Source organism: Sapajus apella, unplaced genomic scaffold (genome assembly GCF_009761245.1).
Source record: "Sapajus apella isolate SASKATOON/1434 unplaced genomic scaffold, GSC_monkey_1.0 scaffold2, whole genome shotgun sequence".
NCBI classification, from domain to species: Eukaryota; Metazoa; Chordata; class Mammalia; order Primates; family Cebidae; genus Sapajus; species Sapajus apella.
The window spans coordinates 80,215,188-80,227,188 of record NW_022436942.1 but is presented as its reverse complement, the minus strand read 5'-3'; the positions used below and the strand labels follow the sequence as shown (position 1 = coordinate 80,227,188).

At 48.4% G+C, this 12,001-nt stretch overlaps 1 protein-coding gene across 8 annotated transcripts in view; it reads right to left on the bottom strand.

The window, feature by feature from the left end:
* The window catches only part of WDR66 (WD repeat domain 66), an 85,050-nt gene that overhangs the window by 35,887 nt on the left and 37,162 nt on the right, over positions 1-12,001 (bottom strand). For all 8 annotated transcript variants that reach the window (XM_032242470.1, XM_032242477.1, XM_032242480.1 and 5 more), the window contains 6 exons: positions 11,169-11,419; positions 10,698-10,849; positions 8,047-8,220; positions 6,497-6,681; positions 2,669-2,783; positions 1,339-1,502 (listed from right to left, as the gene is read on the bottom strand). In XM_032242470.1, the coding sequence (XP_032098361.1) occupies positions 1,339-1,502; positions 2,669-2,783; positions 6,497-6,681; positions 8,047-8,220; positions 10,698-10,849; positions 11,169-11,419 (1,041 nt within the window). The remainder of the gene's footprint in view (positions 1-1,338; positions 1,503-2,668; positions 2,784-6,496; positions 6,682-8,046; positions 8,221-10,697; positions 10,850-11,168; positions 11,420-12,001) is intronic.

Below are 12,001 nucleotides of genomic sequence, written 5' to 3'. Positions count from 1 at the left end.
AGAAGCGTCAATATCCAACATAAAAAGAAGGATGTGCACTTGGCAGATGGCAGGGGGTGCACTGCGCTGGCAGCCAAGAGTCAGGTTGTTCTCTGAGGAAGGAAGGTGCCTCTGAGCTGTTTTTGCTCCCTACGTCACACTGCCAGGAGAGGCCCAGCCAAGACAGGTGGCGCAGGGGCTCGGAGAAGTGGTCAGAACAGGAACTGGCTGCCCATGGCTGACTGTGCCCTGTGGCAGCTGGCTGAATGTGGGTAGAGGAGAGGACAGTGTGGGTGCTGGTCCCCTCTTTATTAGGGAAGATCCTAAGCTCATAAACAAATGCTCTTACGGGAAGATGAGAAGAAAGGAAATCATTACCTTCCTGAGCACTTAGCTCTGCGCTAGGTGCTTTTCCCATATTAAACTACCAGATCTTTACAGGGATCCCACAGAAGTTCCTATCATCGGCCAGGCGCGGTGGCTCATGTCTGTAATCCCAGCACTTTGGGAGGCCAAGATGGACAGATCATGAGATCAGGAGTTTGAGACCAGCTGACCAACATGGTGAAATCCTGTCTCTACTAAAAATACAAAAATTAGCTGGGCATGGTACCACGCACCTGATATCTCAGCTACACAGGAGGCTAAGGCAGGGGAATTGCTTGAACCCAGGAGGCAGAGGTTGCGGTAAGCTCAGTGTACCACTGCACTTCAGCCTGGGTGACAGAGCGAGACTCCATCTCAAAAAAAAAAAAAAAAAAAAAAAAAAACAGCAGTCCCTATCATCACCCCCATTTCGCAGGCAAGGATCTGAAGATCAGAGACGTGAAGAAGCTTGCCCTAGGCCCCACATCCAGTAGAGGGTGGCCCCATATTCAAACTCATGCATATCCCTTTAACCTCAAAGTCCGCATACTCTCCGACATTTAACTCAAGAATTCTCCAGCCTGACTTCAGGCTGAGGCTCTCCATTCAGGGCAGGGGGGGTGAGAAGGGGAGCCTGAATGCCCACTTCAAATGACCCTCTTACCATTTCTGTAGTGTATGCTTTGGAGGGTCGGCCTAGATCTTTCTAGCGGGTATAGCTATGCAGAGCAGAGGGGGAAGCATTTGAGGGAGCAGGGGTGAGTCCCAGGTGCTGTCACACCGCCTGAACTGCAAACGCCATTGGTCCATGGGGCAGGACAGCAACTTCTGTGTGCACGGTAATATGAGCAATGCCAACAGAAGCGACCTGAAAGCCAGGCCCTGTGACATCCTAGCATAGTGCCTGGCATGCTGCAGGGTTCAGTGTCTGAATGCTGCTGCTGAGTGAGAAGGAGTTTCCACGTGACACCTTCCTTCTCTTCCGTCACATACCTTAAATTGATTTTCCACTGGACCACCGAGCGATCGTGCCCCCCTGCGGTGAATGCGTAGCGGCCGTCATAGGAAAGGGCCATGCCAGCCACCCCATTTGGGTGGCAAACAATAGCAGTTGTCTTATGTGGATTGCCGTCCACTGGTAAGATCTGCAGTCCAACCTAGGAAGGAATACGTAATTGGATATTCAGACTCAGGTAGCTGGGCCCAAGAGAGGCCTGGCACATTCACATGTCACCTCCAGATCTGTGTGGCAGAAGGACCTGTTGCTGAGTGAAAAGGGGTTTACACTTGACACCTTTCCTTCTCTCCCTGTCACATATGTTAAGCTGATTTTGTCTGGACCCATCTCCAAGTGTGAGAGCCACATTTAATGTAGCTGGGCATTCACATGCCAGCCCTGAGAGGACACAGGCCTCTTGCACAGTTCTAACAGATGCACAGAAGACAGAAGGGAAGCTTTCCTCCCTGTCTTCACGGTCAGTTGTCCAAGGTTTTCCGGAATAAATCTCACAACCTATGACTTTTACACTTCCTTGGGTTTTTTGAGATGGAGTCTCACTCTGTCGCCCAGGTTGGAGTGCAGTGGCATGATCTCAGCTCACTGCAACCTCTGCCTCCCATGTTCAAATGATTCTCCTGCCTCAGCCTCTCAAGTAGCCAGGATTACAGGTGCCCGCCACCAAGCCCATTTAATTTTTGTATTTTTAGTAGAGATGGGGTTTCACCATGTTGGCCAGGCTGGTCTCAGACTCCAGCCTGCCTTGGCCTCCCAAAGTGCTGGGATTCAGCCTCCCAAAGTACTGGGATTACAGGTGTGAGCCACCATGCCCAGCAGGCTTTACACTTTTCAATGTAGATGATTCATTAAATTATACAACAAAGTGTACCAATTTGCATGCTTTTATAAGAGTTTTCCATGCAAATAAATAAGAAGGAAAAATCCTTTGCTGGCCCATGTATCTTCACTCGGAATACAATAAATGCAGTAATTCTGCTCAGAAATGTCTCCCAAGAGGCTTCCTAACTCATCAAGGGCAATCTTTTTTTTTTTTTTTTTATGATGGGGTTTCACCATGATGGTCAGGCTGGTCTTGAACTCCTGACCTCAGGTGATCCACCCACCTCCGCCTCCCAAAGTGCTATGGTTACAGGCGTGAGCCACTGCGCCCGGCAAGGGCAATCTTCAGTATCACAGCTGACTGGGGCGGCAGCTGTTGGGCTTGGCTGTAAACCCAGGCTCTCTGAGTCTCATGATCTTTGGTAATGACTGCTGCTCATGACACACAGAGTCAACTCCCAGAGCTGGAGAAGACAGCGCTGTTACCTTGTCTCTGTTAATAAACACCAAGTAGCGTTTCGGTAGCTCTGCCATGCTTCTCGCCGGGAGGACCTGTGCCTGCTCAATAGGGGAACCGTAAGCTGGGCCCATAAGCGTCTTTCTGAAGGCAAAAAAAAAAAAGACAGTTTTTGAATTTCACAAATTTCAACATAGGTTTTACGATTGTTTGGTCATGGATGGGGCATGGTGGCTCACGCCTGTAATCCCAGTACTTTGGGAGGCTGAGCCAGGCAGATCAGCTGAGGTCATGAGTTTGAGACCAGCCTGGCCAACATGGTGAAATCCCTTCTCTACTAAAAAAAAAAAAAAAAAAAAAAAAAAAAAATTCGCCAGGTGCAGTGGTGTGCACCTGTAGTCCCAGCTACTCAGGATGCTGAGGCATGAGAATCGCTTGAACCCGGGAGGTGGAGGTTGCAGCAAGCTGAGATCACACCACTGCACTCCATCCTAGGCAACAGAGTGAGACCCACCCTCAAAAAAAAAAAAAGAAGAAAATCTATATCTCTACATTGCTAGACCCTATCCTAAGATAATCATGAGTAATAGTTTGGTGTATATGACTCAAGTTTTTTATAATTGTAATTTTATATAAAAATAGAATTATGCTATTCATGCTTCACTGTAGTTTATTTCATCACATATTGGAGATATTTCCACGTCACCACACAGAGAGCTGTCTTACTCTTCCTCTTTTTTCTTTTCTAAAAGCAGCATCGTGTTCCAGTATACTGACAAGCCATCCGTTTAACTAATCCCCTATTAATGGGCATTTGGATTGTTTCCATTTTTTAAAATATTTTCAAACAAGACACCCTTTTACTTATGCCTTGGCATACTGTTGGAGTACTTCTGTGGGCTACATTCCTAGAAGTCAGAAGATATGATACAATTTAATAGAGGGTGACAAATTGCTTTCCCAAAAGGTTACAGTGATTCATACCCGCTCCCCAGCAGCGGATGAGAGTGCCTATTTCCCTATCCTCTTGCCAACGCTAAGCACTATCAATCATTTTTATCATCACTAATCTGATTGGTGAAAAATGATATCTTGTTTTCGTTTGCATCTTTGATATACTCATGAGCATCTGCTCATAGGTTTATTGGCCTTTTTCTGTGAACTGCCTTTTCACGTTCTTTCAAATATTTTTTAAATGCATTTTTAAATTCTTTTGGATTTATCATGAAAAGACAATTCCTTCCCGATTAAGCCATGGTTATGAGGCTTTATTATTCCTACAGCTTAGAAAATGCTTTATGCAAGGGGTTTTATTCTGGAATGATGGAAATTTCTGAAGCTAGATAGAGGTGGGGGTTGCACAGCACTGTGAGTGTACTAAATGACACGGAAATCTTCACTTTCTTTTCTTTTCTTTTTCTTTTTTCTTTTGAGACGGAGTCTTACTTTTTCACCCAGGCTGGAGTATAGTGGCGTGATCTTAGTTCACCGTGATCTCAGTTCACTGCAACCTCCGCCCCCCGGATTCAAGCAATTCTTCTGCCTTAGCCTCCTGAGTAGCTGGGATTGCAGACATGCACCACCATGTCTGGCTAATTTTTGTATTTTTAGTAGAGACTTGGTTTCACCATGTTGGTCAGGCTGGTCTCGAACTCCTGATCTCAGGTGATCCAGCCACCTTGGCCTCCCAAAGTGCTGGGATTACAGGTGTGAGCCACTATGCCCGGATGAACTGGTCACTTTCAACTCATTCGTTTTATGTTATATGAGTATCGCCTTGATAAAATTTTTTAAGATGCTTTATGCTAATTTCAGATTGATCATCAATAGGCAGAAACTCCCAACTTTGTTTCCAAAAGTCTCTCCCGCCTCTCTCCTCTGGTGAATAACCATTAGTAGGAACTTCAGGCCCAAGGCCTATCAGCCCTCATTCTCTGGCCCTGCTAATTCAGTGTGTCTTAGCACTGCACATATCTGAGAGATATTCTTTGTCCAAAAAGTATGTGTTCGTTAAAAACTATAAGATGTGATAAAACTTAATAGTGCATAATAAAAGCTATGCACAATGATTCTGAAGTCTTTCTAAAGCTCTTCTTTGTACATGCTTTCGAGTGTTTTAATCGTTTAAGGCAATTGTCCTGGATTTCTCTTTCTACCATAAGACATGGCATTTCTCAGTCATTTTTTTCTTGGCCTTCTGGGAAAGAACTATTTAAAAAAAAAAAAAATCCCGGGTGGACCTGGCCTTTTGAGGACCTCTCTTATCTGAGCTATATTTCAAAACAATGATCGTCCTGGAGTCTGGGCCAGCTGCTACAGCCAGTTCCCGGACTTCCTTCTCCTGATGGCGATGGTGGCGGTGACAGTGGCGGACCACTGAAACACTCTCCCTTCCAACTTCCCCTGCCTCCATGCTTCTTTCCAGCCATACCCAAGACACAGCCAAACCAAAGGCAGAAGCTCCCCTCCAGGGCTGACCAGGTAAGATCCCACAGCCAGGGCTGTGTTGAGGCCCCAGAACACCGAGTAGAGGACAGGGTCGGAGCTAGGTTCCAGGGTCAAGTCCTGCCCTGCTTGACCTTGGGCAGTCACACAGCCTCCTGAAGCTCAGTGGGAGAATGCTCAGCAGGCTGTGGAGGAGGGAACAGGACAATGGACGGTGCGGCCCCCGCTGCACTGGAGGGATGATCGTGCGATTTCTCGTGAGGGCTCACAGGGGTGGAAGCACAGGGGCCCCGTGCAGGTGCTGGACTGCATCAGGCGGGAGGAGACATGGCTCCAAGATGCCAGGCTGCGGATGCCCTGCTCTCTCGCTGGTGTCTTCCCTGCTCATGGCTTCAGCCATCCTGTGTTCCTGACTCCAGCCCAGCCCCTCCCGGGACCTCCACACTCCAGAGCCTGATTCATGGGTTCCCACCTGAATGCCAAGCAGGCAACTCAAGCTTGCCTTGGCCAGCCTCTGACTCCGAGTTTGTCTGAAAACTACACTTCCCTCGTCCTCCTCATCTCTTTAAAGGGCCATTCCATTCTTCTGGCTTCGTGAGGTGTCTTCTCTCACACCTCCTTTTCCCTCCATTAGCAAATGCTGTTCGCTTTGCCAGCAGAGTATATCCAGATTCTGACCCCCTCCCTGTGGCCCCTCAGGGCCAAGCCTTACTCGGGAAAGAGACGGAGTCCCCAGGGTGCTGTGTGCTGGGCACCTGCCCGGGCCTCTGACCTGCTCTCCCATACCCCTCCCTGCCCACTCCACTCCGGCCTCACCAGCCTTCACTGCATTTCCTAAACCCAAACGCCTCCCACCTCTGGTCCTTGGGCCTTGCTGGTCCACTCTCTTCCTCCAAGTGCACGACGGCCCCTCACTTCCCTCTTGCTTCCTTCCAGTCTCTGTTCGGATGCTCAGATGTGCCCTGCTCTCCAAGGCCTTCCCTGCCTTCCTACCTTTTTATCCTGCCTTTTCCCTTTTTCTTGCACGGACCTGATTGCCACATACCTACTACCTGGCTACTTGTTCATGCTATTGCATCATCCCCACCCCCAACCAACATGCAAATCAAACAATTGTTAGTAGCCAGGTAAAAATATGTTTTTCTTAATGAGAGGGGATTTCAGAGCATCAGCGACTTTCCCAGGGCCCCAGGTTTGTGTCCTCCCTGGATCTGCACATCCCGCCTCCACACCGGGCCACGTGACCTTGGCGAGAATCACTTACTTATCTGTGCTTCCCTTTCCTCCTCTGCAGAGTGAAGAGGATGAAAACAGTAGCCAAGCCGCCTGCAGGTCCCTAAGCGGAGGCTTGCCGCAGGCTGGGGTTAGAGAACTCGGTCCGCCCCCTGCCATGGGGCACCCCAGGTGCTCACCTGCACATTTTGGTGGTAGCATTAAAAAGCTTCACTTTGTAGCCACTGTTGCAGATGAGCAGGAAGAGCTCCCTGGTGAGTGGCGGGTACCAGACCATGCAGGTGGGGTAGCAGCCCTGGTCGGTGCGGTGAATGTCCAGGACTTCCAGGTGGTCTTTGTAGCTCCTGAGAAGATCATACTCTATCTGCAGAGGAGCCCAGATGGACACACGTGAGGACGGAGCCAAATTAAAGGCTCAGCTAAGGAACCCCAAGCTCTTGGGTGACAGCCTTTATCATTATCAGCCAAGGTGCTGTTCTGAGGGAGATGGTATCAGGTTTCCTAAGAGAAGACCTGCCTAGACCTGACACCGACTAAGTCATCAGTACTGAGCATTCACTACCTGGAAGACAGTGAACTGAGTGCTCTAGAAACATCTCCATGCCATCCTCAGAACTTCCCTGCAAAGAAGTGCTGCTGTTCCCATTTTACAGATGAGAAAACAGATATTCAGAGATGCTCAGAGTGGCTTGTCCAAGGTCACATAGCTAAAAAGTGGCAGAGTAAACACTCAAAAATTCAAATTTAGGTCCAGCTGACTCCCACACCTGACGTCTTGCAGTTCAGTTATACTGTGGCACTTATCATTATCTTAGGAACTAATTCATATCTAAATCTTAGCCCAGCACTTGGCAGTCACAAACTAGCAGCCTGCTGAACTGAGCCCATACAGGTATGTTTTGGAGGGCGGAGCAGAATAGATGAATGGATGGATGGATAGATGGATAGATGGATGGATGGAAGAATAAATGGAATAAAGGAAGGCAAGAGAAAGAAGGGAGGGGTGGGAGTGAGGGAAGAAGAAAGCAAAGGAAGGAAGGGAGGAAGAAAGCGAAGGAAGGAAAGAAGGAAGGAAGGAGGGAAGGAGGGAATGAGGGGAGGGAGGGAAAGGAGGAAGGGAGGGAGGGAAGAAGAAAGCAAAGGAAGGAATGAAGAAGGGAGGGAGGGAGGGAAGAGGGAAGAAGGGAGGAGGGAAGGGAGGAAAGGGAGGGAAGGGATGGAAGGAGGGAGGGAGGAAAGAAGAGAGAAAGGGAGCGAGGGAAGAAGTGAGGGAGGAGAGGGAGGGAGGAAGGAAGGAAAAACAGACAGAGGCACTGACCGGTTGATTTTGAATCCATTTGGCCTGACTCTGTAATATTGCGTTTGTCACTGTCCCTACCTTTTCCTCTTATCTCACAGCCTCTCCTAGTTTTCATGTTTAGGTAGCAGCCCATGAAGACAGTGTTAGCGAGTATCAGCCCTCCCTGTGCACACTGCGAGGTGAATTCCCCGCCCCTCCCCTTCTGACCTGTGGCTACCGGAAGCCTCCACATTCAGAACAGGAGTTCCCGGGTGGGTGGCGTCCAGGCAAGTTAAGATAAAATGACAACCTGGAGAGGTCCGTGACCCTTCACTGTGCACTCACCTTCTCCAACAAACACACATACTGTGGGCCTGGCTCTATGCAAGATGCCAGGGATGTCACAAGAGTGAGACACAGTCCTGGCGACCAGGAAACTAAACAGCTCACCAACAGCCTGTCTGTCCCAAGGCTCAGCAGTCTAGGCTCGTTGCTGTCCAGGTAAACCCCAAACAGGAGACTGCGGATGCTTTTTCGATGAGAGCGAAGTCTTGCTAAGTACTCCCAGACCCTTCGTCCGTTTCTCACCGCCACCATGTAAACTGCCACAGTAAAACTGATATCCTGAAGAAGAGCAAAAAAGAAGGAGTTATCCCTTTTTACATTCAGGAAATTAAAAATCATCATTATGCTTTTACACTAATTTTTTTTTTTTTTTTTTTTTTTTTGAGACGGAGTTTCTCTCTTGTTACCCAGGCTGGAGTGCAATGGCGCGATCTCGGCTCACCGCAACCTCCGCCTCCTGGGTTCGGGCAATTCTCCTGCCTCAGCCTCCTGAGTAGCTGGGATTACAGGCACGCACCACTATGCCCAGCTAATGTTTTGTATTTTTAGTAGAGACGGGGTTTCACCATGTTGACCAGGATGGTCTCGATCTCTTGACCTCGTGATCCACCCGCCTCGGCCTCCCAAAGTGCTAGGATTACAGGCTTGAGCCACCGCGCCCGGCTACTAATTTTGTTTTAAGAGTAGTTTCTGACTGGGCGCGGTGGCTCACGCCTGTAATCCCAGCACATTGGGAAGCCGAGGTGGGTAAATCACCTGAGATCAGGAGTTTGATACCAGCCCGGCCAATATGCAGACCTCATCTCTACTAAAAATACAAAAATTAGCTGGGCATGGTAGCACATGCCTGTAATTCCAGCTACTTGGGAGGCTGAGACAAGAATTGCTTGAACCTGGGAGGAGGAGGTGGCAGCGGGCTGAGATTGCACTACTGCACTTCAGCCTGGACAACAGAGCAGGATCTACCCAAAAAAACAAAACAAAACAAAAAACTGGCTGGGTACAGTAGCTCACGCCTGTAATCCCAGCACTTTGGGAGGCCGAAGTGGGTGGATCACCTGAGGTCAGGAGTTTAAGACCAGCTTGGCCAACATGGTGAAACTTTGTCTCTACTAAAAATAAAAAAAATGAGCTGGAGGCAGTGGTGCGCGCCTGTAGTCCCAGCTGCTCGGGAGGCTGAGGCTGGAGAATCGCTTGAACCTGGGAGGTGGAGGTTGCAGTGAGCTGAGATCTTGCCACTACACTCCAGCCTGGGTGACAGAATGAGACTCCATCAAAAAAAAAAAACAAAAAACTAAGAATATGTTCTTAAAAAAAAAAATCTTAATCTATTGGAGCAACTAGTAAAACAATACCCATTTTACTTTTAGTTTTGTTTTTCTTTTTTAGAGATTAGAGTCTTGATCTGTTGCCCAGGCTGGAGTGCAGTGGCCTGATCACGGCTCACTGCAGTCTCAATCTCCTGGGCTCAAAAGGGCCTCCAGCCTCAGCCTCCTAAGTAGCTAGGACTACAGGCACACGCCACCATACCTGGCTAGTTTATTTATTTATTTATTTATTTTCATTATTTTTGTAGAGACGTGGGTCTCACCATGTTGCCCAGGCTGGTCTCAAACTCCTGGCCTCAAGCAATCTGCTTGCCTTGACCTCCCAAAGTGCTGGGATTACAGGTGTGAGCTACCACGCCCGGCCTAATGCCCGTTTTACAGATGAGAAAATTCAAGTTAAAAATAGAAAACTGGAAAGGCAGTGGGGAAGAAAGGCTGAACCTGACACTACGGCCTTCCACTCCTTTCCAGGTCCCCCCTCGCTGTCTGTGGAACGGCAAAAGCCTGCCTCTTTGTGCCTTTGTCATCCCTTTTCTTTGTCCAGCTACATACAATAAAAAAGCTCTGTTTGTTTTTTTTTTTTGCTGGGTGTGGTGGCTCACACCTGTAATCCCAGCACTTGGGGAGGCCAAGGCGGCGGATCACCTGAGGTCAGGAGTTCAAGACCAGCCTGACAAACACAGAGAAACCCCGTCTCTACTAAAAATACAGAATTATCTGGGCGTGGTGGTGCATGCCTATAATCCCAGCTACTCTGGAGGCTGAGGCAGGAGAATTGCTTGAACCCAGGAGGCAGAGTTTATGGTGAGCCGAGATTGTGCCATTGCACTCCAGTCTGAGCAACAAGAGTGAAACTCTGTCTCCAAAAAAGAAAAAAAGCTGTTTTTTGTTTGTTTGTTTGTTTGTTTGTTTTTTTAAGGTATGAAGGCTGAGAATGAACGCAGTCAGAGTGGGAAAACCCCACCTGAGGGGACACAGGGCCTGAGCTGTGTGCACCCACGGTGTGCTGAGATGCTTTGGCTCCAGAAGCGTTGTGCACACAAAGCAGAGGAGTGGCCGTGGCACCATGGAGATGGGAAAGTGCTGGAAGGGACAGGGTTTTAGCAAAGGCAGACCAGCAGCACTGCCCTGTCGCTCATGGGGAGCTCAAACTCCTGGCACCCAGGGGTCCTCCCGCCTCAGCCCCTCCTGGATAGCTGGGCTACAGATGTGTGCCACAAGGCCTGGCAATTTTTAAAAAATGTTTTTATGGCAATGGGGTCCTGCTATGTTTCCTAGGCATCTTGAACTCCCGTCCTCCAGTGATGATTCTCCCACCTCAGCCTCCCAAAGCATTGGGACTACAGGTATGAGCCACTGTGTCCGGCCTCTTGTGGTTTTAAATGAAAGTGCTAAGCCACTGGTTGGGTTGTTGGTGAAAACGCTTACAGCAGTTGCCATGTACTGGGAGTCATGGGAAAAGCTGATGTGAGTCACACTGGTTCTGGAGTATCTGAAAGGCTCTGGGCTTTCATTTTCTAAAGACATTGCATCAAGAATGCAAACTGTTCCCTCTGTGAAGCCAGCTCCAAGAAGGGCTCCTGAAATGACAAGCCAGAGAACAACGACAGCAAAGGATTTCATTCATTCAGGAGATGCTGAGTCTGTGCCAGGCTTTGTGCTGGGTGTGGGGAAGACAGCAACAAACACAACAGAGGAGAAATTAACTGAAACACATGAGCTCCTGGGGTGAGCACGTCGAGAGCACCAGGCCCAGAACACTGCGGGAGCCCGAGAGAGAAGGTGTCTCTGGGGGCTGGAGTCGGGGGCTTCCTGGAGCCATGCCAGCCCAGGTGCATCTGTCTCCTCCCGGGCTGTGCTCCATGTGGAATAGATGGAAGGCTGATAAGATGAAAATACCTTCTGGGTTATAGGTCAGACTCTGGACTCCAAGCCCCTTCTCAAAAACTCTGCTGAAAAGGTATCGCTTCTTTTCATAATTCCACACTTTGATCATCCCACATATGCTCCCGATGGCAATGAGGGGTTGATATGGGTGGCAGGAGATGGCACAAATGGCATCCTTGGGCTCTACAAATAACTTCTCAAGTTTGGTCCCATCTGTTGTTAAGTGGTACACGGTGGCATCAGATGTTCCAATGATAAAATTCCTGTTTGCCAGGAGAGACCAAACAATATCAGTGTTTGCAGGGAATGGGGCATGCCAGCTATTCTGCTTCTAATTGCACATAAAACGCCTCTGTCGTCTGTAATTTAGTGACATTATTAACCCAACATTTCCAAAAATATACTACCAATACCCAACAGCTTCCATTTGCAAGTGAAAAGGCCCACTTTTCTCCATGTAAATTGAGTCATTAAGTATGCAGATGGACAGTCAGTTGTACAATTAGCTAATCTGCACATGCAAATATTCATTTGTGTATGCAAATATGGAGTTTGGTGCACACATACAGATGTGCCTGTAAATACTGCAAGGGTAATTAAGCAGACTCACAGATAATTCGGTCTTGAAATGTTATGGCAATTAATTATCCAGTGCCTTTAACCGCAGTGGCTAGGACAAGCTCAGCTTAAAGAAAACAGACCAACCTGCAGTGAAAGACTCAACAGAGGTGAGAGCTCAGGGATCAGGACTTTCCAGCTTCCAGTTACTAAAGAGTAATATTAAAATCATGTTTCATGAATTTTTTTAATGATCCAATAGTTATCACAATCAGCCAGGGAGAAAT